Genomic DNA, 26,551 nt, shown 5'->3' with positions numbered 1-26,551 from the left:
GATTGTCGTCCCGCCCCCACAATTTTCCACATGGAGCATCTTTAAATCCCAATGCAACCCTATGAGATTTAAAAGCGCCCCATGCGGGGAATTGTGTATGTGTGCACGTAAAATCCAATCCCCTGCCAAGAATCTTTGGGGCAACAGAGTCCTTGGCGGTTATCATTAATGTGTCATTAACCCCCCCCTCAATTTTCCACATGGGGTGCCTTTAAATCCCATAGGGTTGCATTGGGATTTAAAGTCACTCCGGGGGGAAATTCGGGGGGGGGGGGAGCTAAATCCAACCACTCCCCAAGAACTGTGTTGCCCCAAGCATTCTTGGTGGGGGGTTGGATTTCACACACACACGCCCTGATTTTCCACATGGGATGCCTTTAAATCCCACAGGGTTGCATTGGGATTTAAAGGTGCTCTGTGCAGAAAATTGGAGGTAGGGGGCAAATTCTAACCCCCTGCCAAGAACTGTGTTGAACCAAGGATTCTTGGCAGGGGGTTGGATTTCATCCGCCCACCTCTGATTTTCAGAATGGAGAGCTTTTAAATCCCAATGCAACCCTATGGGATTTAAAGGTACCCTGTGCCTAAAACTGGTGGGTGTGGGGAGGCAAAATCCAACTCCCTGCCCAGGACTGGGAAGATGGTGGAAGATGCCTGGGAAGATGGTGGAAACTCCTTACATGAATGTTTCAAGACAAGGTGGATCAAGATATTGCCAAGGATGCTTGAAAATACAGGATATCCTCTTTCAGGGAAACAAGAGAGGACATTGAAAAACCATCCTAAACACCTTTCCTACACCTTACCTGCAGTACTATCACTCATTCCATCCTTGCAATCAGACTGAATGGCACTGATCTCTTCCTGCTGAAATACAAACACACAAACGTTTGTTTAAATCCCATTGACATACCAATGAAGTACAGATACTTGCAAACCAAAATATTCCTTTGAAGAAAGTGGATATACTTTGGCTAAGGTGTCATCCAACTGGAGATTTTTCAGCTTAATTGGTTAGCAGGCATCTATTAATTAATTACAGGTAGGTGTGTGTGTGTGTGTGTGTGTATATATATATATATATATATTTGATTATAAATATATATAAATGATTACATTTATATATATTGCATATAAAATGTAAACCCTTAATTATTATTCTCAATTTTATTAAGCCACCTTGGGTATCTTACATAGAAAGTGAGGATGAATAGACTTTTAATAAATAAATAGTAATCACCAAGACAAGGAACCTTTTTAAGATAATGAAGGACACATAAGGTAACTTACAAGACACAAAAGCTACCAAGAAAAAGCTGTCTTTAATACTGACGTTTTCATACCCCATTACAATAATATGCTACTCCAGAATTAAAATAGCCTCAAAAATCTACTGATTAAAACAACTATGTACTTTGATTTTAGCAAAACTAAGTGCCTAAGTAAATCTCACTTTAAATATGTTACTTGGAGTTGCATGATTGTCTTTTAAAATGACAGCAGTTTCAGGGTCGGGTGGGTTTTCTTGTCAGGACTGCAGCTTGATAGAAAAAGGTTAAGCCCTACCACCCTCCACACTTGTTGATAATGCAAATAGTTTGGCAACAAGAGGTAATATCGCAGAAAGTGCTACAGACTGGAATTGCCCAGTTTTACCTATTTTTGCCTGTGCTTCTCTTCAGAGAACCCAACTGTAAACCTTCACCCCACTATCTAGGGTGATGAAACTTTTTTGTCACCACACCATGCAACCCACTACAAATAGTGTCCATGTTTAATTAGAAACGAGACTGAAAACGAGTTATTACCTTGGATCCCTGTTCAGCAAAAAACAGCTGGCCTTTCCCAGATACCGGGGTTGAAGTTGTTGAGTGCGGAGAGGAAATGTCACTAAGCTGGAAAAGACGAATGCATTTTAGGGACACGAACTGCCTCTTGCTAGCCGAAGTCATCGCTTTCCGTTAGTTTGATGCAAGCAAGACCACACAACCGTTGTCTTTAGCAGGCAGCAGGCATGCAGTCAAACTATCACCCGAGTAACGGCTCAGTTTAAATATTAACCTTCTTGTTAAGATGTTGCATGTTCCCATGTGCAAAGCTGTGTTATGCATGCCCAGGAATCTTAAGCTGATTGTTGAAAGTCAAGACTGTCAGCATAAGATGAAAGCAGGACTGTTATAAGCTCCACTGCTCTAAACTTAGGATCTGGTCGTATTCCCAACAGCCCTCCTGCAAAGTGCCAACCAAGATGGGTTGTTGTTTTTTTTAACAACCGGCCACCCTATTTCTATCCTCATGAGAATTCACTCGTGATACATGAGACACGCACATTAAAAAAAGGATTTGCACAAAGCAAATTTAACCAGATCTATTCCCGACAGGACATTCCTCCACCGCCCCTCCCCATCTATACATAGCAATGTGTTCAAGTTGGACTTGGCTCTTTACCTGGATAGGACTGACTGCAGGTGGTGGCGGGGCTTTGCGTTTTTTTGGAGTTCCACTTCTTTCTGAACTTAATCTAGAGACTTGTTCATGCTGGAAGTTTCACAGGCCAGAAAAGGGAGGTCTGTTAGTTTGTTAGTAAGGTCTGCGTTACAAGTTATTCTTTATCTTTCTTTTTTTTAAGGTACAAGAGTAGTTTCAACAACCACTCATGCCTCATCTCATTCAAGGCACTGCTGTGCAGGGATATTACACATGCTTAACCATGAGCTCATCCTGCCTCCTTTTGCAATTCATGCTTCAGAACATTAGAGGTAGTGAACAAGCACACACACCTCCCTATTAAATCGTGATCTCAAATGCACTGATATTCATAGCCACAAGCCATCTGTTAATCATACCATCCAGTGCCATGTCTGACTATTCGCAGGATAGTCAGGCTTTTTTCCTCACTCCTATTCATGTGCCTGCATTTTTAGAGCCTGCCCTCTAAACTTATTTTTGCAAAATTGTCAACATCTAGACCCTCTACAAATGTCAGATCACCTGCACCCACTCACCTTCCTCCTCCACCACCTCTGCTCTGCCTGCTTGGTGTCTGGATCATCAACAGATTTCTGTAACTCTTGAAATCCACAGAATGGGGGCAGAAGAACCCGACATAACAAGGGATAATTCACAATTGTGGCCAATTGGCTGCTTGTATTAACATCACCACATGTCTTCTGTAGCTTTCCTCCCAACCTTCAAGTTTGGAAGTTGTACATGACCTTCGAAGGAACTGCACCACTTTTAGCAAGTTCTTACGCTCAGCCAAGCAAGTCTCTAAACCCTATAAAACCTGATCAGCTATTTCAGGTCTTCTGATGTCACACTGACTGGTTCGGACACAATACTACACTAATGTTAAATCATGGTTTAGAGCAGGATGGGGAACGTGCGACTCTCCAAATGTTGTTGGACTGCAACTCCAGTCAGTCCTAGCCAGCATAGCCAATAGTGAGAGATGATAGGATTGGAGTCCAACATTATCCGGAGGGCAACATATTCCTCATCTTGGTTTAGAGTGATGTAAACAAACTTCAGGCTCATGTGCTCCACCCTCCCCTCTCCTCCGGTGTGGCCGCAAGATCAGAAGCTTTTGCTTCCATTTTCAATCAACCACAGTTATTTGTTATGCCCAAACCTGAAACTCTGGTTGACCTTAATTATGGTTTAGGCCGGGAAAAGAAGCCAGGATCAGAAATCATGGTCTGAAGTTGGCTTGTTTCCCTAAACCATAGTCAAGACTAACCACAGTCTGTCTGGACTTGGACATAAGTAACTGCTGTTAGTTAAAAATAGAAGCAAAAGCTTCTGACCTTCTTCTTGCAGCCACACCAGAGGACGAGAAGGGAGAGGGAAGCTCATGAGCCTGATGCTCCCTAAATAATAATTTAGCATTACATCCAAATGCAGACAGTACATAACTTTTGCTTGCAAGTCAGCCACCCATGTTTTACACCCTTGTCTGCCATTGATTCTGCTGCTCTGATGCCATGGGCTGCTTCTGGGTAACAGAGGAAAAAACCCTTTGATTTTTCTTCCGAAAGTCCATGTGCTGTGTTTGCTCTGCTTTGCTAAGCAAAAAGTTACATATTTGTGCCAAAGCCTTTTGAATAGCATACCGCTGGAAGAATTTGGTTAAGTGGTCTTGGAGAGTTTAACCAAAAACAGACAGACTTCTCTAGGTGGATGTAAGGCAGGCTTACTCCAATATCTGGACATAGAAAAGATGCACACCATGAAACTGCACAATATTCCTGTGTAGGCAGGCAAATGAGCGATGGCCCATTTCTGCAGGACTGTGACTATAACATAAGAAGCAATCCTTGGATCCTCAAACATTACATTATTAATTGGACTGATAGCTCGTGATTTTGATGTAATGACTTGGCTCCCTTGTAGGTTTTCTACCATTAGAAAATACTCCATTAAAAGCCAAATGACTGGTGCAGTCCCATCTCATCTCAAAGGTTTTGTTACTAAACTCTGATCAGGATTCCGGTCATCTGTACAAATGCCAGCTATCTTGCAGGCTATAGTCAAGAACACCTTAAATTCAATGTGGGATATTTGTAATGCAGGAGATGCATAAACAGGATTTCCCAGGTTTTAGAAACAAGGTTAAGAGCAGCTGCACAGGTTGGTTACGGGACAAACTGGTTCAGGACTACAGCACTAGGAGAAGAGGGTGGAAGGTTTCTGCTGACTGCTTTCCAATTTTTTTTAAGTTCCATGTGAAGCTATTTGCCCACGGCGAGAAAACACACAGATACCTGCATATTTACCTCTGTGAGCAAATACGTTTGGGTGGAAGGTTTTAATCAGGAAAATGGTGCAGGAGGAAGATGTACATCCTTCTACCCTGGCACTACAGCCCCAGTCTTCTTTGCTGCCCCTCCCAAGCTACTAATTAAAAAAAAACCCGGAGGGAAATCCGAATTATGGATGTTCCACATCAGATCTAATTGCACTCTCAGTCTGTACAAAAGATGAGGAAACTAACATTTGGGCTAGAGATGGGAGGAGCAAGAGGCATCGCCACCCATCCCACTCCTCTCACAATAATCTGTTAACAGGTTTTTGGGAGCCCTACAAAAGTTGAATAAAGCTGAATACGCTACTTAAAACTCTGATACACTAAAAGCATTTCTCTATCGTGATTATAATTCCTAAGCATATGTTTCTTTTTCCAAAAGCATAATGCTAAGTTTTATTAAGCTAATAAAGGATTGTTTTTTTACCTGCTTTGGCTTGGTTGGTGACTTGGCATCTGCACAAGAGAAAGAAAACACTACATTTTATATTGATAAAGTTAGATATCGTCTCTCTACTTAAGAGATTTACACTCTGATCCTAAACCCACAATCCTATTTCCAAGTCAATCCCATGGATTTCAACATAATTTAAATGCATATAAGCACACTTGGGATCCCGCCCTTAGTAAATATCAGGGTCACGGCCAAACAACCCAATCCTAAGCATGCCTACTCTCCATGATGTGCTAGTTTTTTATGTGAAGAGATTCTGTTGTGAGTGCACTTTAAAATAAGCAACCCACCTTGTCATATGTGAGATGGTACGGACCCAGAAAGATGGCTCCATGTGCCAAACTCAGTGCTCAGAGCAGCTCCACTAAGAGTGGGAGGACACAGATTAATGAGCAGGGACAGGGCTGAGTCAGCATTCAGTCTTCAGTTACTGACTAGAAAAGCTCCAAAAGAACCTTATGTCTCCCTACACAATCCCTAGGGAACCTTTACCATCCGCGTTGTTTCCCCTGTTGCCCAGTCAAGTCTTCCCATGCTCACATAGCTGTAGCCAAGATGGCAACACCCACACATAAGAAAAATATCAGCAGACTTAGGGTAACCTTAAGGTTTGCAAATGCTCAAAAGATGCTCAGAAAAAAACACTAAAGGGAGAACCCTCCAAATGAACCCCATAAGGACTCAGTGGCACAGAATGTTACCTGAGTGGGAGAAAGCACTGACAACCAGGGGGAATGGAAAGGAGTGGCTGGAAAGGGATAAGGGAGGAAGAGAAACATAGAATAAAAAGGGCAGAAAGAACCATCTAATTGTCTGAATAGGTAATTTCCTGGTTCACATTGAGAATCTATTTTAAAATGCCCCAGGGATGGAAGTGAGAACTGCCCCTAGATAGATGGAGAAATAAACTATTTTAATGTAGCTGGGATTTGACACAAGTGTGTTCACCCCGCCTCCCCAAAAAACCAAAACGGAGGAAAAAACACCAGGCCAATGAGGACAATGGAACTGAGTGTCTGGAATCCTGAACAGAACCAGTCCCCTCTGCAACATTTTGTTGCAGAGTTCCATTTGTATATTTTAGGAAGCATTTAAGAAGCATAGGCATACCAGCATCTTGAACAATTTTTGACTGAAGGAGATTCTGAATTCCTGTATTTTCAGACAGCATAGAGTAATGTAGGGCATTATGCCCAAGGGCATCTGCCAAGTTCAAGTCTGCACCCTTTTGGACCAGGACTTCCACAACGCTGAGGTTTCCAGCTTCACATGCCAACATCAGAGCAGTTCTAAAGAGAGTAGGCAGACAGACAATATAAGGAAGAACAATGAGCATGTGAGTAGCAAGGCGACAACATCCCTGAAGGTTGTGGGTTCAAGATGTATTTGTTCTTGTACAGCAGACCTATTCCATCCCCAAGGCTGAAGGGGTGTGGCCATCTGGGAAACTCTGGAGGGCTGGAGTTCAACCCCTGGAGGGCCGGATTTGGCCGCCGGGCCTGAGGTTCCCAACCCCTGTCCTACACGACAAGCACCTCCAGGTTCAACCAACTGCAGAAGACTAGATAATCCGATGGATTCAGGAAGACAGTGAGACATTCCTGGGAGAAGATGGCATGGTTCTGTCCCCGTTGAAAGCAACTGTCATCAAAATGCCAACAACAGCAACATTTCTATAACAATTTCTAGTTTCACTAAAACTTGATCTATAGAGGGAGATCACAGCAACAGTAGGTGAGGCGTCTGAGAGCAACTCAATAATCCTAGCCCTAGGTTGAGCAATTTATACATGGTATAAAGACTTTCTATAGGTCTAACTAAATGCCCCAGAGATAAAGCTCAGGAGAAATGGACAGGACTATTACTACACCACAACACTGACTAGAGCAACGTCGGGCAGTCCATGGCCCAACTTCCTCCTCTGAAACACACTCCCATGGCTAAGGAAGATAAATTTGTCAATTCTGAGCCTCCATAGCTACTACAGCCATTAGAATGGACAAATTCAGCATGAAAACAAGCTAAATCTGTCCAGTCTAATCCTCCAATAATGGTTTGCTGCCTTACTTCGGCAACAAACCATGACTTTCTTCCTTAAACAAAATAGGCAAAGTGGTGGCAACAGGGGCCGCATGCAGTCCGTGTGTTGCCCACCCCTGGACTAGAGCAACCTCAGCCAATAAAGGGCTGTAGCTCAAGAGGCAGAGCGCATCCTTTGTGTGCTTATGCTGTGGGGATAGAGGGATCCCAGTTTAACCACAACTCCCTTGGATACAATTGGTCCTAAAAATGGATGTACAACACAGAACCCATCAAAATCACCACCAGAAAAAAGGCAAACCCTTTTTATCATGTGTAGCGTTGCTATTCTCTTGCCTCTCACTGGCCGGGTTCAGATGCTCTGTGAGGGCAAAGGCTGTCAATTGTGGGAAAATGTGATCGTGTCCACCTGCCCTGCCCACTGGGAGCACATCTTCCATGTCTAGCCTGCAGTATGTCCACACGTGGAAGACATGTTGGAATAGGGCGTGTAGAGGCCAAAGCACGTAGGCCCACATTGCGTGGTTGCTTCCTGGCTTTTATGTAGCTTAAAAATGTGCAGTTCAGGCCTCCATGCATAGGCCTCGATACAAACTTTACATCTGCATGTTAGGGCACAGCAGGCCCATGGGTGGACAGGTGTGTGTGATGGGCAAGATCTCAGGCCAACATAACTCTATATGAACATTCCTCGCCACAACAGCATCTTGGAAAAGGCTTGTGCCAACATGGTTTGGCAGTATGTAACTAAGATGTACTCCACTTTAATGGGAAGAGGTGTCATGAGTGATTCACAAGACAGAAAATACCAAAAAATGTACGGCTGTGACAGGCATATTAAACTCTGCCTTGGCTGTCAAACACCATAACACTGCTTCTCTGAAAGTCCCTGAGAAAGCCATGACTAAAAAACAAGTTGCGTCATCTTATGCATAGCTTTTTGTGTAGCTTTCAAGCTCATAAATATAACCAAGAAGCTTATTGTCAGTGTAATCATATTTAACCCAGAGTGTAAGACAGCCTTCACCAACCTGGTACTGTTCAGATGTGTGGGTCTACAATTCCCAGCATCCCCAGCAGTTGGCTGGGGAGTGCTACATCTGGATGACACCAGTTTGGGCAAGGTTGTAAAATACTTGGGGTGGGGGGAATAAAATATAATCAAAGCATCAAGTAAAGAGCAAGGAAGAACAAGCTCTTCTTGTCCACATATTTTAATTAAGGAAACTTAACTTCTGCAAATATCTGGAAGGAATTAGAATGTGTGCCTTTGCAAGTTAACGATGTTCACGTGCACTTGATCTATACCACTTGCGGGGAAGATCTTTCAGTCCCGAGGATTGAATTCCATTTCGAAGAAGCTCTCAGGGGCTGCATTCCAGTACTGGGCAGGACCAAAGGCAAAAACGACAGGCCCCAAACACCAGCACGTTTTTTGCTTAAAGCTCTCACTGCCAGTAACTAAGCCTTAGGAGAGGCATTTCAGCCTTTCAGAATGGGGAAAAAACATGTAAGCACTGGAAAACCAGCAACTGATCTGCAGTTAGGGGAAAGGGGGTATGGCCATCTGGGGAACTTTGGAGGGCTGGACTGGGGCCCCTGGAGGGCCAGATTTGCCCCACAGACCTGAGGTTCCCCACCCCGATTTATACAACTTCTCCTGAGCTCTGACTTCAATCTCCACTTGCAAAAAAAGATTCTGAAGGAGATGAGAGCCTTCAGATTAACACCAAAGAAGAATTCTGAGGCTACGAAGCTGGCTTATCTGTACCTTCCATTTTTGTCTCTGGAACTGATGTCTGCGCCATGCTCCAGAAGGTATTTGCATACTTCTGTGTGGCCATTTTGTACTGCAAGTAACAAAGGTATATTCCCATCCTAGGGGGAGGAAAGATTAAACACCATGAGCTATTCACCTAAACTCAAGATATTCAGCAGATTTTAAAGGATTTTAAATTCCAGAGGTGCTCACTGCAAACCAGGGAATGTAACTCTTACGTGGAAATAGCCCTGCCCATGCGATTTCCTATAATGGGTGCAGAAAATCCTGCAGCAGAAGGAACACGAAACCATATCCAGCCATGTAGTAATGCATGTAACAGCCCATGCATTACTCCTGTTGCATATTAGGCTCAGTTTACTCACAGGCTAAGCACAATGCCTAATCACTCTTTACAGCTCTCAGGCACCTCTGGACAGCCTGAAGCATATGAATTTAAAAGGTCAACCAAACAAAGTTCTCAGTCACTGAATAAGGGATAATCAGGGACCAAACTGCCAAAGGAGAACTGATGTGAAACTTTATACATAAAGACCAACAATTCTTAATCAATGTGCTTGGACGAACTGGGAGACCAGCTCTGCTGAGAGGATCACTTTCAGCATGCTTCTCCTCTTCCTGAACTATTTCCATTCTGGCTGGTCATTATAAGAATTTTGTATCTTTAAGAACTGGTGCCCAAGTTTTCTTGTTTCCCTCTTCCCTCCCTATCCATTTTTCCTTTTGTGTTGGGTCTTTTAGATTGTAAGCCTATGGGAAGAGACTGTTTTGCTTTTATTGATCTTATGTACTACACCTTTTTCGACTGAATATTGGGATAAAAATGCTTTCAACAAATAGGTAAAACACTTAGACATGAACCAGGGGGACTTAACTGAACTAATATCCAAAGAAAAACAGATGCTCTGAAATGGGGGGAGGGGGGCAACCGTGCACACCCTAGAAAGGATGGGATAGCTACAAGCATCACATAGGGATCCTTTTGAATAATGGCTGGTTGCACAGCATCACACCATCTCTTTCTTGTGCAGCCACATCTGCGGGGCAAACGTGATAATAAGAGCAACAATTTGGCACTGGTGCCTTTTGCATTTCAAATGCTGGCGCAGAATCAGATCAATACGAAAGCTGGTTGATACTTTATCTGAGAAATGAGTTTGCCATTTTATCTGTTACATGCTTTCTGGTTGACACATTCATGTCTAAAAGGGAAACAAGAATTTATAAATATATGCATGGGGGCACATGGTTCTTTGCCTTGTGTCAACTACACATTTATAGATCAGGCCTCCCTTTGCACTAACTGTAAGACATGCGGCGGTCAACCTAGAAACTCATTTGCTCCCCCCATACCAAAAAAAGAGGGGGGAGGAGGCAATCAGTTCTGAACAGAATTGCTTGCAAGTTTTTTAATGAGGCTTCATGGACTGAAATATTGTTAACAACTTTACAAAACACAGAAGTTACCAATGAGATGGTAATTACATACCACATCTTTGACATTAATTGGACACTTGTGTTCACACAGGAGTTGAGCCACTTGAAGGCAGCCACATGCAGCTTAAAAAGAAAGAAAGAAAGAAAGAAAGAAAGAAAGAAAGAAAGAAAGAGTTGCAAAATTAGAATACTCTTTTAAAAGCACCTTCCAGAGGGGTAAGCTGTATCAGTCTGTTGCAACACCTTAAAGACAAACAGATTTGTTACAGCATAAACTTTTGTGATTTATGCCATAACATATTTTTTCGTCTTTAAAGGTACTGCAAGATTGTTGTTAAAGGCACCTGTAGAATCTGTACAACCAGAGAGATTTCCAGCCTTGCTGAACTATTAAAACAGGACTGTATTTCTGCCTTGCTCATATAATAAACCTGGGGCAAGATGGTAACTGGGAAGCAAATAGAAAAAAAACAGATCAAATTTCATTGCTGTCTACCACGTCACTGTTACCTTGCTATACGGTTACTGAACAGCCATATGTAAGTCATTCAATGAAGTGCAAAGGAGCCTAATGAGACATTTTGTAAAGAATGGCAATATCACCTTCCCATGAGACACTAACTATGTAGAGACCACTGAACTGCAATTTCTTCATACTGGCTCCTTTACTATTTAAATATAACCACCTGCTTCACACGATCATTGTAGCGGTGCCTACGGGTGCCAGGTTGGCAATCCAAGTCACAGCAGTGGCTTCTCATTACATGCACACCCAGCGAGGTGAGTTGTTGGGGTGGTTAACAAGCCACCCAGAACCTATGGGCTGTTTTAGGCATGCGGGCGGCTTGTCAACCCCCCAGCAACCCACCCTTGCCATGTTTGCATGTTACGAGAAGCTACAATGCACCTCCAGCGCGGCTCAAACATTCAAAATCGCAGCAGCCACCGCAATGAGAAGCCCCACAGTGGCTTCCTGTTATGTGCGAACCTGCCCAGTGGCTGCATTGTAGCATTGTAGCAACTGTTCAGCACTGCCCTACACAAGAATTGCTTTGCCAGACCAAACCAATGGTCTATCTGAAAGGCGGATCTAGTTCTTCCATCTCCAGCAGTGATCAGCCAGCTGCTCTTGGGAAACAGGGCAAGTCAGAGAGACACCCATCCTCTTATTTGTCACCAGCCTCTAGTATGCATGAAGATAGAAGACATGGGTTGTGTGTGGGTCTAGGAAGAGTACGGTGGGAGGGGGAGGAGAGAGAAAGATATATTACCTGCATAGTGTAAAGCTGTTTTCCCAGAGCTATCTGTGCACTCTGCTGGACATTTAGACTGTAGAATGGGAGAGAAAAGGACTGTTAGCAAGACATGGAACACAAAGCATTTTGAAGTTGGTTGCCTTTTTTGGAAAACTGCTTTTGTAGGAGTACTAGAGCTTTCTAGAAACCTGGGGAACACTAAAACAAAGGTTCTTGGACCCAGACCAGCTCCATTTGGCAACCTTGGTGTTACAGCCCCTTGATATACAAGGGCTGGCTGGGCAGTTTGTCCTTCACTTGTTAAAACTGAAGCATATGCTATATGGAAAAGAGATGTGTGTAACTGCATGAAAGGTAACCAAAATTTTGTAATGAAATCAAAAGGTCTTTCTTAAACCTAATAGTTTGTAATCCATACAGATTTCCAAAAAGGGTGGCAGGGAGGGGGGAATCCATGAAACTATTCCCACAGATAAATTGCAAGAGGTATTTGAGTACACACAGAAATGTACTGCTCAATTTGTCATTTAATACATGCTACCAAATGCAGCTACAGACAAAAATTGGACAAGAACTATTTTTAGCTGGCAGATTTAAGCACTATCCACAACAAACATAAGAGTTTATTTTGGCAACTGCAGGTCTTGTTACTTGTTAGGATCACACAAAAGCAATCCCCCTCAGATCTTACAGATCAAGAGTTTCCACAAAGGGTAGGGAATGTGTGACCTCCCAGATTTTGTAAGACTACAAGTCTCATCAGCTCTAGCCAGCATGGCTAATGGTCAGGGATGATGGAAGTTGTAGTCCAACAATATCAGGATGGCTGCACATTCTCAACCCCTGCTTTACACTCTCTGCACATTTAATAGAAGTAAAGCTTCCAAATCATGTGAAGTACTAGTTCCCCACTACTCAGCACTGGTTAGGCCTCATCTGGAGTACTATGTCCAGTTCTGGGCACCACACTTTAAGAAGGATGCAGACAAACTGGAAAAGGTTCAGAGGAGGGCAATGAAGATGATCAGGGGGCTGGAAACAAAGCCCTCTGAGGAGAGACTGGAAGAACTGGGCATGTTTAGCCTTGAGAAGAGAAGACTGAGGGGAGATAGGATAGCGCTCTTCAAGTACTTGAAAGGTTGTCACAGAGAGGAAGGCCAGGATCTCTTCTCAATCATCCCAGAGTGCAGGACATGGAATAATGGGCTCAAGTTACAGGAAGCCAGATTCCGGCTGAACATCAAAACGTCCTGACTGTTAGAACAATACAACAATGGAACCAATTAGGGAGGTGGTGGGCTCTCCCACACCGGAGGCATTCAAGACAAGGCTGGACAGCCATCTGCCAGGGATGCTTTGACTTGGATTCCTATGTTGAGCAGGGAGGTGGACGTGATGGTCTTATAGACCCCTTCCAACCCTACTATACTATGATTCAATGAATATATACTGTCATATTTGACCATTACCCACTGGATCATAATAGCAAGAAACCAGCTGTGGAACAGGCAGCACAATAATATATCACTGGTTTTCATTAAGGAGAAAGCAATGAAGCACAACACGGCTTAAGGATCTCCTCATATTCCTGGGCACAAAGAGGTTGCTAAATATCAAGAATTTTGTTGCACACTGTTAACTCCCCTAAGTGGCTGCTTTAAAAAAGGAGAACTTCAAAGTATGCTAGCATTTATCAGGGAATCAGAAGCACTAGTGAAGAGAAAAATATATATACTTCACCTGAAGGAGCCTCCTGACGCAATCAGGATGGCTGTTCTTGGCTGCAAGGTGTAAAGCACTGTGCCCTATGTAAACAGAAAATGATTTCAGATACTCTGAGAATGATGAGATGCACTATTAAAAATGAAATTATATTTAGAATTTGGAGCACTGTGCATGAGATTTCCTAACGGAAGTTGTAGATGTCAAAGCTTGGCGAGCACCGATGCAGTCAATAATGGGCATGCTGTTATTTACCTCTCCTCCCACCACCCCGTACCAAAGTTAAGCACAAGTCCAGTTAATGTTGACCAAAGATACCTAGAAAAGTCATTGTGCACTTGGCTTAAGTCCTTGCCCCTTCAAAACTCTACACATCTGCAGTAAGATAGGGTTGAGTGCTTTTCTTGTGCCTGGACCAAACAGCAGGCTAGAATTTGTCTGTGAAAGTCTGCACTCAGTTTTCAAAACTCACGGAGCACCGACTGGTTAACAATTTCATATTCCAACCTCAGTCCCCGAGATGAGTAGGTGCATTTTGGCTAGCTGTGAATCCGACACAAAAAATACCTGCCACAAAAAAGCAGGCGCCATAGCTCAGTGGGAGAACACATGCTTTGCATGCACTAGTTCCCAGGTACAATGCCTGGCATTTCCGGTTAACTGGGTTGGAGAGAGACCATAACCCAGGCACTGGTCAGCAGCTACTAATCTAAACAGACAGCACTGGGGAAGACAGATAAATGTGTTGGTGTAAGGCAGCCTTCCTCAATCCAGTACCCTCCAGCTATGTTGCACTACAACCCCCATCACCAGGCCAGCTGGGGCAAATGTTCATATTTAAGCCAAGTATAAAAAGTCAGCTCAACTATGTATATATGAAACCAAAAAGGCCAAGGGAGAACACACATACACATAGTTTGAGTACCTGTTCCATCTTGTGCTGTTACATCCACACCATGCGTCATCATAACCCTGAGGCATTCTCCATGCCCTCTGGAAGCAGCCAGGTGGAAACTGAAAGAGAGGAAAAGGTTACGACTCATTTGTTGTGTTGATCCAGACACGACACATTTTCAGCTCAGCTGATATTAGTCCATTGTAAGCCAGAAAGAGGTTACTGGTAGGTCACAATCAATCAAGGTATGCCTTGAGGAGGTTCTGTGTGGTTGTTGTTGTTTTTTTTAATTAATACTACATTTATATCCCATCTTTCTAGGAACACTAGGCAGTGTGCTCACAAGTACCTGTGAGGTAGTTTAGACCAGCCAAGGTGGGGAACCTGTGGCCACTCAAACTTGGAATCCAACAACATCTGGAAGGGTACAGATCCTTCATCCCTGGTTTAGTTTGAGACACAGTATGAATGGCCTGAAATCACCCAATGAGTTTTGGGACTGAGTGGGAATTCGAACCTCGGCCTCACTAGTTCTAGTCTGACACCCTAACCACTACGCCACACCGGCTCCTAGTACTGGCTCCAGGTTTGGGGGTCCTTGGGCAAGACACCTTCAGTAGCCCCCCCCTTCTGACATGAGTTTACCATTTCACTGCCATTCTCACCACCTGCTATGGCTCCTCATCCTCCTTCATCTCATTGCCACTGCTTGCTTGCTTGGAAGGTAGACAGCCAGTGAGCAAGTCGGCAGTGGCATCATCTGTTGCTGCTCCTTCTCACCACCACGTTTGTCTGGGCCAGAGCGAAAGGCAGGTGAACATGCAGGTTGCAATGGTGAAGAGGAGGAGAAACTCCAGGGGGCTGTTGTCGGTGGGCCCCTGCTGGAGGGTGGGCCCTTGGCAGGTGTCCAGCCATGCCTACTCTCGATGCCAGCCCTGCTGGCTCCCAGTCACAGCAAGCAGCACTTCTATAGCACTTTAGAGTTTTAAAGCACTTCACATACACAGGATAGTAACCCTTACGACCACACTTGTATCGCTTTTAAATACAGTAAGCTGCTTTGAGTGCTCCTTGGGGGAGCGTAAAGCGGGGTAGAAGTTTCATGCATAAATACAAATAATGGAACCTGTGCGGTAGGGTCAGCAATTACCTTGATACTGAAGATGGAGAGCTGAAGCCAGAGAGAGGTAGGGCTCAGCTAAGGCTACCTAGTGAATTTACAGCTGAGCAGAGAGCCTTATTGGTCATTCTGCGACCGACAGAACGTTTCCTGGTAAGATCACAAAAGCGGGCTCTCTCACTGGTGGCACCCACCCTCTGGAACACTCTCCCACGTGTAGCTCAAGAGGAAGAATGTGTGGCAATCTGAAGATGTATTTGCTTTCCCCAGCCTGTAATGGACTATGGCACTGCTCTGTTTTACTGTAATGTCTTTAATTATTTATCATTTTAACATAGTTTTTATATTGCATTATATATGCTTTTAATGTAAACCACTTAAAAAATTTTATTATATGAAGTAGTATATAAGAATTATAAATAAATACACACACGCATATGATATACATTTACGTGTGTGTGTGTGTAAGTGGGGGGGGGGACATGCAATTTTCTGCAGCACCTTCTGGTATGAAAATATACAGAGACACCCACTAGTGTTGGAATTGGCTGCACCTTCCTGTAGGGTGGAAATACACATTGCACTCAACACAGGGCTGCTGTTCAAAATAGTATCCCACTGTCAGGTCTCCCCCTTCGCCATAATGTGTTGGTAAGATATCACATATGTTTCTCTGCCCCCAACAGGGGTGGGGAAATACATGCCATAACAATAGGACACAAGTAATATTAATATTTCTCTGTCACTTTTCAAGTCAAAGACTTCAAAAGGAAGCTTACATACATAATTAAGGGATACAAACTAAAACATCTCATTCCAATGAAACCATTAAAACACCAATCTGTGAACTACTGTGCAGGATTATTTACTTGTGTCGCTATTGGTGCAAAGAAACGTGTGATGACAACAGATATGGTGTAAGTCAGCCTTCCCCAACCTGGTGCCCTCCAGATGTTTTGGACTGCAAGTCACCGTCAGCCATGCTGGCTGAGGATGACAGGAGTTGAAGTCCAAAACATTTGGTGCGCACCAACTTGGGAAGGCTGGCATAAGTGATCCTGTGCATTACAGGGGACGGGTTCATCATGAGGATGCAATTTTTGGTGATAGCTCCATGTGTACAGCCTGCAGTTCAGTACACTGTGTGTACTTGGGACCAACCCACAGGGGTTGGACTCGATGGTCTTGTAGGCCCCTTCCAACCCTACTATTCTATGAAACCAGGATTTCCAAGAAAGGGCCTTCAGAGTAGCAGATTTTCAAACACTGGCTGGGTCCCACACATCTGCCAATGCCATAGAGAATGACCAAACTAAGCGTTTTAAACAGATCTGTGTCTAAGGCAAACCAAATTTATGAAAATGCATTAGAGCCCACTGAAAGAACGCAGTTTTGGATGGAAAGCATATTTATGCATAACTAAGACCTAACACTTGCTTACCATGGCACCGATGAATTGAACTTTCAAAACAGTTTGTTCCCTAGAAATGTTCCCTAAACCCTTAAAATGTGGTTGGGAAGGGGAGAGACCACGTTCTAGCCAACAGCCCAGTTCCTAACTTTGCTAGGAGATAGCATGATGTAAACATTCAAACACAATCAAGTCCATTAAACTAAAAGTAGTTTACAAAAATAAAGAGATTTTTGGGGGTAGAAACACGTGAACCACACTTCTGGGGTGTTTATATTTCAACAGTATTTGCCATAATTAAAACACTTGTATAATAACAACTTGGCTAAAGCAATGACATTATATTTTATGGCCAATTTCTTTGTTTGGATAAGAACCCATGCCAAGTGTAACACACTTCACTGTAATGGTTTGATTTTCATTTAGAGACAAACAGAAACATTCTTCAAATGAAAGCTGCATAAAAACGTTGGCTTCCCCACCCCCCAATAATGTGTAGATTGGGCGGGGGGGGGGGGAGAGGAGAATGAGATCTGTCCACAGTGCAAGACTGCCTGAAGGAGAGGGAGACATAAAACAGAGAGAAATCTATTGTCAGAGGACTTATTTCAATCAGCAACCTTTCCAGAAGATACTGTTTAGTTCAGGGGTGTCGAACCTCTTTCATCCTGAGGACAGAATTCAATTTCAGAGAAGGTATCATGGGCCTCATTCTAGTGGTGGCTGGTGCCATAGGCAAAGGGGCTGGAGTCAAAAACCAAAAATACAAAAAAAATCATCGTATTTTAACTTGAAGTTCTTACTGCAAGTGACTAAGCCTTAGGAGGGGTCTGGCAACCTTTTAGAATGGGGGGTGGGGTGGGCTGCACAAAAGCTGGAAAACCACCAACAACTGGCAGATGGGGGAACCCTGGAGGTCCAGATTGGAACTGCAAGTTGGCTGGATTTGGCCCATGGGCCTGAGGTTCAACACCCCTGGTTTAGTTGTATGGAAGCCTGCAGGGTGGTGCGACCACAGCCCTTGCTTTGCTGTGCAGAATGCAGTTGCCCAAGTGTTACAGACACCTTCTGGAGCGTATTCTGGAAAGCGGCTTAGCACATCACTGGTGCCAGCATAGCTCATTGGTACAGCACCGGCTTTGCATGTGGAAGGTCTCCGGTTCAATCCTTGGCATCTCTACAAAAATGGTTAGGTTTCCAGAGATAGAAAAGACCTCTGCTTGAAACCCTAGAGAGCTGCTGCCAGTCAGAGCAGGTGATACGGAGGGAGATGGAAAAACTATCTGACCTAATATTAAAAAGCTTCCCAAGTTACAGAATTCCTTCTCCCTTTGCCTGTGCCTTTCAGAGATTGGGGGGGGGGGAGAGAGTCAGAGCATGATTCAAAGGCCTGAACTTGGATATATGTTCAAGATTATATTGAATGGCTAAAAAGGAGTATACCTTTTAAGAGCATGCTTTCTTGTATGTTTTTAGACCTCATAACAAACTCTAAGAATACAATCGCAGGCCTACACAGCCATACTATGGAACAATCTACAAACCAAATAAATCAAACTGAATAAAACAGCATCTCCTCTGCTACCATCTCTTGCCACTCCCCTCTCTGACAGAGGTGGGATGTTCTAACTACAGAGGGCTGGAAGCACTGGATAGTATCCAACAGTGTCCCAGTGCAAATGCTCTTGACCTTGTGCTGCATAAACCAACCGTTGCGCAGTGTGGCTAGTACAAATGGGAAAAGTGGCAATTTGCTGACGAAATGTTGCACAAGCATTGGTTTATGATTTTGTTACTGTAAAACATTTCTCGGCCGCCTTTCAGGGCAGAAGCCCTCCCGAGGTGGCTTACAGCAAGAAAATACATAAAAATAGTTAAGATATTAAAAACGGTAAGAGCATAAAAGCAATAAAAACAATAAAAGCCAACAATAAACCAGCAACAATAATAATGGCAGTAACAGCAACAATCATTGGAAGGACAGATACTGAAGCTGAAGCTCAAATATTTTGGTCACCTAATGCGAAGAGAAAACTCTCTGGAAAAGACCCTGATGCTGGGAAAGACTGAAGGCAAAAGGAGAAGGGGATGGCAGAGGATGAGATGGCTAGATAGCATCATTGATGCAATGAATATGGACTTGAGCACGCTCTGGGAGAGCTATGGTCTATGTCGTGCTATGGTCCATGGGGTCACGAAGAGTCGGACACGACTGAACGACTGAACAACAACAGCAGCAACAATAGCAGTCACATCAAGAGAAGGCCACGGTAAAATAATATGTTTTAAGGCCTTCTTAAAAGCCTGCAATGCCGGAGCATGGTGGACCTCCAATGGCAACTTGTTCCAAAGGTGTGGGACCACTGCAGAGAAGGCTCTCTCTCATGATCACATGTGTGGTTTACACAAACACAGCACTGATAGCCACTGGGGGGTGGGGGGGAGAAGCTGGCCTCTATCAGCAGCAGCAGCTGAAAGGCAACCGCTAAACTTTTCTCTGACATTCTGGGATGGGGCAAGTATTATCGCCCGGGCCCAACATGGGGGCAGAACCCGCAGTCCCATGGCTACAAAGATCATTTGGCTGCAATAATCTATACCACCACCACCACCTCACAACCATTCAGAGCCATGTTTTAGCCTGGGTATGGCTTCGGACGTATATATTTTCAACAGCATTGTTTGGAGTACATTCTGAACTCTTTCACATTGTCTAGAGGCTCGTTCCGCGTGAAAACATCCCTCTCTGAAGCTGCCCCCCTTCCTGGTGTATATGTTCAGTCTCTTTCAGAGAAGCATGATTAACTTGCCAACAGCTCAATGATTTATGACTTCCCCGTGGACAAATATCTTTGCACAAACAGACAAGATTGTGGAAATAAGGATGTGGTGCAGTTTGGGCCTCTCCAACAGTGATGATAAGCCTAGAGAAACCTCACAGACAATTCTTCAAGTTCCTTATCACTCCTTCGACCACATCTATCAAGGCCTCCTCCCTTCTTCAGCTGCTTGTGGACCTGGGCCCGTTTTATATTCCTGTGGGCTTTCAGCAGAGTTGAGGGAAAGGGGATAATAATGCAATCCTTCCACTTTCTCCCTTGTTCCAAGCTCACGGACTCCTCTCGTCCAGCAGCTTCCACTCCAGCCAAACATATTCTAGTTGCAGGCCAGGCCATGATGAAAGCAAAACTGCCTCAGCCATTTCAGCAGAGGAGCTAAATCTAAAAGATGTCTCCTCGGACCACTTTGCGCACGGAGGTTCGTCATTCGTTGACCACAGCAACGAGTGTTGCCTCGCAGATGTGAATGAGTCATCACAGCTTAACTACCACAGAAAGAACTTCGTTCAGACTCGATGCTTTTCACTGGAGATTGTTCACACGTTCAGGTGAGGACCATCAAGTGTTAAGGAATCAAGCGATGGACATGCACAGGTGTATATGTATTCAGGCGTTTTAGGGTGCATGATTATCTGGCAGCAACCCTGGGCTTTTGCAATGCAGGTATCCCTTATGTGAGGGGAAGTGAAAACAAGAAAAGTTATCTGCATTTGGGGTGATGGAAGAAAGAATGAAAGCTAGAGAATGGGCAGGGAGAAGCAAACAGGGCTGGCCATGGGGTGAGTGAGCTGGGAACTCACCTTAGGCACTGAGCTGAAGGGGGTGTGGAGTTGAGCTCGGTGGCTCAGGGTTTGTTGATTGTACGTCTACAATGAGCTAGGGTGGGAAAAAGCAGTAAGGATCTTTAACCTTCCCACCCCCACCCCCAACATTCTGCAGGTTGTTTGGGTACTAACTACAAAAATGAATTTCCATCAATTAGCTTTTAAAGTATTATTTTAAAGAATTATACTGTTAAGTATTAAAGTAAATTAGTTTTTAAAGTACTCTGCAATGCAGCACAAGCCACACAACTTGGCAATAGTGAACTTCTTGCCCAGGGCCAGCCCAAGGAAGCAAATGTTGGTAATAAAAGCTAAAAGATTTTTTAGTTTCAGCAGTCTAAATGAAAAGGAGCTTCTGCGAAATGAGTGTTTGCCTTCTGCGAAATGAGTGTTTTGTGACTGGCCATTCCCACCATGGCAGCCATTTTATGAATGGGCAACCCCACTCTCTCAAAATTCCAAATGTGCCCACAAACCTGAAAATGCTGTTGATCCCTGCATTACACGAATGAGCCTTGGGCCCATGAGCTCTCCCCCCTCCCCTCTCCTCTTCCAGCATGGCCACAAGGAGAACACAAGTTTTGCTTTTATTTTCAACTAACTGAAGTTTGTCATTGGTTGCACAATAAACCATGGTTTATTGTGACAAAACAGTCCCGTGCAAGCCTCAGGCTTGCATGCTCCCCCCTACTCCAGAGCACCCATGAGGAGTTCAGAAATATTCACTTCAACTTTTGATTAACTGCAGCATGTTGTATCATCTAAACCCAAGCGAGGGGAACCAGGGGTTGATGGGTACTGTGATGTCCAAATGCAGCTGATATGTCCAAACCTGGACAAACTGCGGTAAGTCTTAACTCTGATTTAGGGCAGCCTTCCCCAACCTGGTGCCCTCCAGACAGTTTGGACTTCACAGAATCATAAAACAGTAGGGTTGGAAGAGGCCTATAAGACCATTGAGTCCTTCAACTCCCATCAGCCCCTGACAGCATGGCCAATGGTCAGGAATGCTGTGAGTTGGCATCTAAAACATCTGAAAGGCACTGGGTTGGGGAAAGCTGTTTTAGGGAAACAAGCCAACTTCAAACTGATCCTGTGTTGTTTCCATAAAATATAGTTTGGATTAATCACAGCTCTAGGTTTGAAATAAATCATGGTTAACTGAAAATGAAAGCTTCCAATCTCTTCCTTTCAGCCATGAGGAGAGAGAAGGGGGAGTGGCTAAGCTTGTTCTTCTAACCATTTAGCATTGTGTCTGACCAGATAATGTACAAAAAACTGAACAGGTTTTTAAACCATTTAAGAGATGCTCTTTCCCTCTGTGTCCAACATTTTAGCCTCTTGAATCTCACTGCAGAACTGAGGGGGAAACAGCCTTGTGAATTTCAAAATATTTTAAGAACTCTGAGGAGCTGAAATAGTCCTAAGGTCCGCTTTTTCCAAGCTGGCTTGTCAAACAGCAGAAAAATATCAAACACAAAGCCTGTCTCAAGAAGTTGGAATACAGTATCAGCACCAACACTGCAGAGATTTTGTTACTTTGATCTACAAAGAGAATGGCAAGAGACAACTTAAATCAAATTGGAAGCTTCATATTCCACTCAACTTGCCTTCACGAGAAACGGATGGCACAGCAGACACTGACGCACCACCATCAAACAGAAGCAGACTGTCAAGGGCTGTTTGGAGGCCTCTCTCAGTCTAATCCAGTAGCCAAGTCCAGACACAGACAAAGGGATTCTTTTCAAAGCTCTTTTCCTCTTTTACAACTTAACAACTCTACTGTTAGCAACTAGATATGAGCAGTAGAGTACCTATGCCCTAAGTTGGAACAGTTGATCCCCGTTTGAAAGGGAATCACTGGCAGACCCTGAACTTATGGGCTAGGGAGAGTCCCTCCCCTTTTCCCCTGGATCCTCTGGGCGCAACCATTGTTTGCGCGCCAACCAGGCACTACGCCTCCTTTCCGCGCCCTCCATTTGGTGCCGCTCCCTGCGTCGGCGTCATGCGTCCAGCAAGTCTTCTTCCTGCGCTCTCTCTCCCGGGACTGCTATCTATGCCAGGAATGCCAGTGGGAGGAATCTCTGCCAGCTGTTGGCCCTGGGAAGGATGAGCGCACTCCTCTCCCAGGAGCAGCTGCTCTTCCTCAGAATCAGGACTACTCTGGGATTCTATGGGCTCAGTGTCCACCCTGACACAGACACCATTAACAAGAGAACCAAACCCTCCTCCAGTATTTTGAGAGGCTCTAGGTCAGTTTTCCTGAACCTGTCACCCTTCAGATGCATTGGATGACTCCCATCATCCACCAGCCAACACAGTGATGTCCAACACATCTGGAGGGCGCCAGATTGAGGAAGGCTGCTCTAAATTAAAATTCCTAGAAGTCAGCATCTTCTTCCTAGGGCCCAGGGATTCCCCCACCCCAGAAATTAACTCTTTTATGCAACGCAAAGGACTTGAAGCAGATTTGAGCAACGGACTGTAGCATTTGGCTTCGAAAGCTGGACCTCATCCCGGATGGGTGTGGTGGCTTCCAGCTTCATAACTTGCAGTCCACAGTTAAAAACAAAGAAAAGGGGAAAAGCAGAAATTTCATTCTTCATGTTTTGTTGCTTTTTCAGCTGGTTTAGGAACACATGTTGCCCCTCCCATAACAACTGAATTGGATCCTCGGCAATTCACCTGCATGGGTTTCGAACCTGGATCTGGAGCTGCATTTCCCAGGATGTCCAGTTGATGGTGCTGGTGTATGATTAAACCTTTTGGATAGGACAACAATAGGGATGTATGATAATTTCATTTTGCTTTAATTTTTATTCAGATTCGCCCCATTCATATCCCTGATAGCAAACACAAAAATGAGTGCATTTTTTTCAGGAAAAGTTCGCATGTTCCCAAGCTTGTGTTCGGGTTAGAAATATGCACGCTTTCTAAAACTACCCATTTTCATACTTCAGTCTACGGAGGGAAGTATGCTTTGGCATGCACACTTTTAAAAGAATGTGTTCCAAAATGCACACTTTTCCCTGTTTGAACAAAAAGAAAAACAGATCGTAACTGAAGATGGAAGCAAGGCAGTTTGAGCTTCCAGGTAGAATTAGAACCTCAACAAGCTTGAGCTTCACCGATTCTCCCATCCCAAGACAATAGCTTTGAAATCCTAGTCTGCAACTCATGTTTTAAAGAAGGGCCATGCTTTGAAGGGCCAGAAACGTTGGCTCTTCCCACTCCATCCTTCCCACAGGAGCCAAGGCATGTAGAAAGCGTTCTTTATGTAGAAAGCGTTCTCCACCCAAAGGCAAACAGCAACCGAAAGTTAGGCAGACCCCTACTCTCACTACGGGCTTCCGCTGGCTGTGATCTGTGTAAATCAAGGCACAGGCAAACTGGAGTGAGCCTCAGCGGTGAATGAGGAGATCCTCTGTTGCTCTTCATTGGGGGGGGGGGCAGCAGGGCTTAAGAGCCCTTTGAATGTGCCTTGGCTCATATGGGAGAAAGTGTCTGAGCTACATGAATCCGGACATCTTTGAGATTGGGGGCTACAGGTCAGATGAGAACACCTGTGAGGCTGGATTAACATCCCAGGCCACTATTTGCTTATTCCCACTTTACGTGCTGTTTTAACCACAATTCTTTTAACAGTAAATGCACCGATTGCCTAGAGGAGCCTTCCTTAAACTGATGCCCTCCAAATGTGTTGATCTCCAACTCCTATCTTCCCCAGCCAGCATGATCAATTGCTATGCTTGCTGGGAATGATGGGAGTTGTAGTCCAACACATCTGGAGGGTGGCAGCTTGGGGAAAGCGGTTGAGCATGAGTATTTGGCAACTGCATCTTCCAAACAAGCTTTTGGTTTGTGCTTTTAAAAAAGCATGATCACACTATGGTTTTCTCATTCTTCAAGAAATCCTTCAAGATTAAGAAAAACGGGACTTAAGGTCATTTAATGTCATTTAATCTTCTGTCCCTAGAAAGAGCCTGTAAGTGTTGCCAATTCATACTTCAGCCATAAACTTCAGTGTAGAGAAGGGAGCGTAACAAATCAATCAGCTTCGTGCTTCACATAACTTCATTATATATTCAATTGTTGTTGTTGTTGGGGGGTGTTTTTAAATAATTCTGACAAGATTAGGGCATGAACATCTAGTCTTAAATTGCCTTAGGTGAGGAAGAAACTTGGCTTTATCTTCCAACAAGTTTTTATTATTGAGAGATCAACTCTACTGACTGCTCCTCATTTGACCAAGAACTTGTAGCTCAAAAAGGACAGCTCTGATGTCATTATCCTTGTAGCCTGAAAGTTGCCCATCAAGTCGTTTGAGCTTGTAATGAAAGGGCTAATGGAAGGAGGAGGAGAATGATGCAAGACATACCCATCTAGGGTGTTTCAGGGTTTAGTTTTAACTACAAGAGTCAGTCACCAGAGCAACTGTTATAAAAGTTCGTTAAGTTTGAACTCTTGGACAGAGATCCATAAATGCGAGGCATAAAATAGGTTTCTGGAGAAAGCCTGCCCCCTGGATATCTAGCAGGATATCAGACCCCCACCCCACCCCACCCCACCCCCTCTTTATTTCTTTTAGAGAACTTGGGGGAAAGAAGGGTCAAACTGCCCTGGCGGTGGGTTTGGGAGACATTCAGAAGCAGCCAGAATCTTTCCTCTGGGCCTGGTGTGTGTGAGGGGGGAGGCCTGGGCTCCATCTCTCACTCATGCACTAGGTTTTTGGGAGACTTGGAAGTGGCCTGAGAGATTTCACAGCTTCCTGGTAGGGATGGCGGAGAATTTCTCCCCGAAACTTCGGGGGGCCGAGCGCCAACGTGTTCGGCCCCCCGAACAAGTTTCAGGGAGAAATCCTCTGAACCCCCCCTGCCTCCCGCACCCCCCCCCCCCGGGACGGGACTTACCTTCACCGAATGTCCCTCCCGGTGGCAGGTCCGGCCGGTGGTTCGGCGGGTGTTCGAGCGGGGCGGGAGCAGCAGCCGGTCTTTCGACTGGCTGCCGCCGCCGCCATTGCAATCAAAGAAAAAAAAAAAACGCCCCCTGATAGGCTACGTGACGATTCACGTAGACTATCACGGCTAGATTTGCAAAGTCAGCCGTGATAGGCTACGTCAATCGTCACGTAGCCTATCACGGGTGACTTTAAAAAAAAAAGAAAAAAAGCGCGTACGGATAATGGCGGCCCCCATAGGGAGCCGCCATTCCCGTTCCTTATTTGGTCGCTGTAATCTACGTAAATGTTTACGTAGACGACGGCGAAAATAAGGGCAACGCTATTTGTGTTGCCCTTATTTTTGCCGTAGTCTACGTAAACATTTACGTAGACTACAGCGACCAAATAAGGAACGCGAATGGCAGCTCCCTATGGGGGCCGCCATTTGCGTACGCGCTTTTTTTTTTTTTAAAGTCACCCGTGATAGGCTACGTGACGATTGACGTAGCCTATCACGGCTGACTTTGCAGATCTAGCCGTGACAGGCTACGTGAATCATCACGTAGCCTATCAGGGGGCGTTTTTTTTTAAAAAATAAACTTTTGCGTTCGCGGCCGGGCGAGGCGGGAAGCCTCCTCCCCGGCCTGAATTTCGGCCGGGGCGAGGCGGGAAGCCTCCCCCCCGGCCTGAATTTCGGCCGGGACGAGGCGGGAAGCCTCCCCCCCCCCGGCCTGAACTTCGCGGGGGGAGCAGCGAAGCGCCTCCCCCCCACCGCAAACGTCCTTCGACAACAGGTAAGGGACTTTCGTCCACCCCTACTTCCTGGTGCCTTAAAAGCTCAAGATAAAGTGACAAACTGAGCCCTCCTCACCCCCGTGTTCTCCGGGCATACCAGACCTAGGGAAGGAGCAGCCACAAATAACGCAGGCTACTGAGACCAGCCCGGTTCGTTGGTGGACCCCTCGTGGCAGAGAACATAAGAAGAGCCAAGTTGGATCAGACCAAGGGCCCATCTAGTCCAGCATTCTG

General features: G+C 44.8%; 1 protein-coding gene across 2 annotated transcripts in view; it reads right to left on the bottom strand.

Moving 5' to 3' along the window:
* Positions 1 to 26,551, bottom strand: part of RAI14 (retinoic acid induced 14) — a 157,738-nt gene that overhangs the window by 15,919 nt on the left and 115,268 nt on the right. For both annotated transcript variants that reach the window (XM_084833030.1, XM_084833032.1), the window contains exons 4-13: positions 14,419 to 14,507; positions 13,512 to 13,576; positions 11,787 to 11,844; positions 10,568 to 10,638; positions 9,070 to 9,176; positions 6,369 to 6,547; positions 5,232 to 5,260; positions 2,449 to 2,538; positions 1,809 to 1,895; positions 807 to 867 (exon numbers count right to left, since the gene is read on the bottom strand). In XM_084833030.1, the coding sequence (XP_084689156.1) occupies positions 807 to 867; positions 1,809 to 1,895; positions 2,449 to 2,538; positions 5,232 to 5,260; positions 6,369 to 6,547; positions 9,070 to 9,176; positions 10,568 to 10,638; positions 11,787 to 11,844; positions 13,512 to 13,576; positions 14,419 to 14,507 (836 nt within the window). The remainder of the gene's footprint in view (positions 1 to 806; positions 868 to 1,808; positions 1,896 to 2,448; positions 2,539 to 5,231; positions 5,261 to 6,368; positions 6,548 to 9,069; positions 9,177 to 10,567; positions 10,639 to 11,786; positions 11,845 to 13,511; positions 13,577 to 14,418; positions 14,508 to 26,551) is intronic.

Source organism: Heloderma suspectum, chromosome 2 (assembly GCF_057233095.1).
Source record: "Heloderma suspectum isolate Gila_16-S chromosome 2, 16-S_ref, whole genome shotgun sequence".
Classification (NCBI taxonomy): Eukaryota; Metazoa; Chordata; class Lepidosauria; order Squamata; family Helodermatidae; genus Heloderma; species Heloderma suspectum.
The sequence above is the reverse complement of the archived record's forward strand: the minus strand, read 5'-3'. Positions and strand labels throughout refer to the sequence as shown.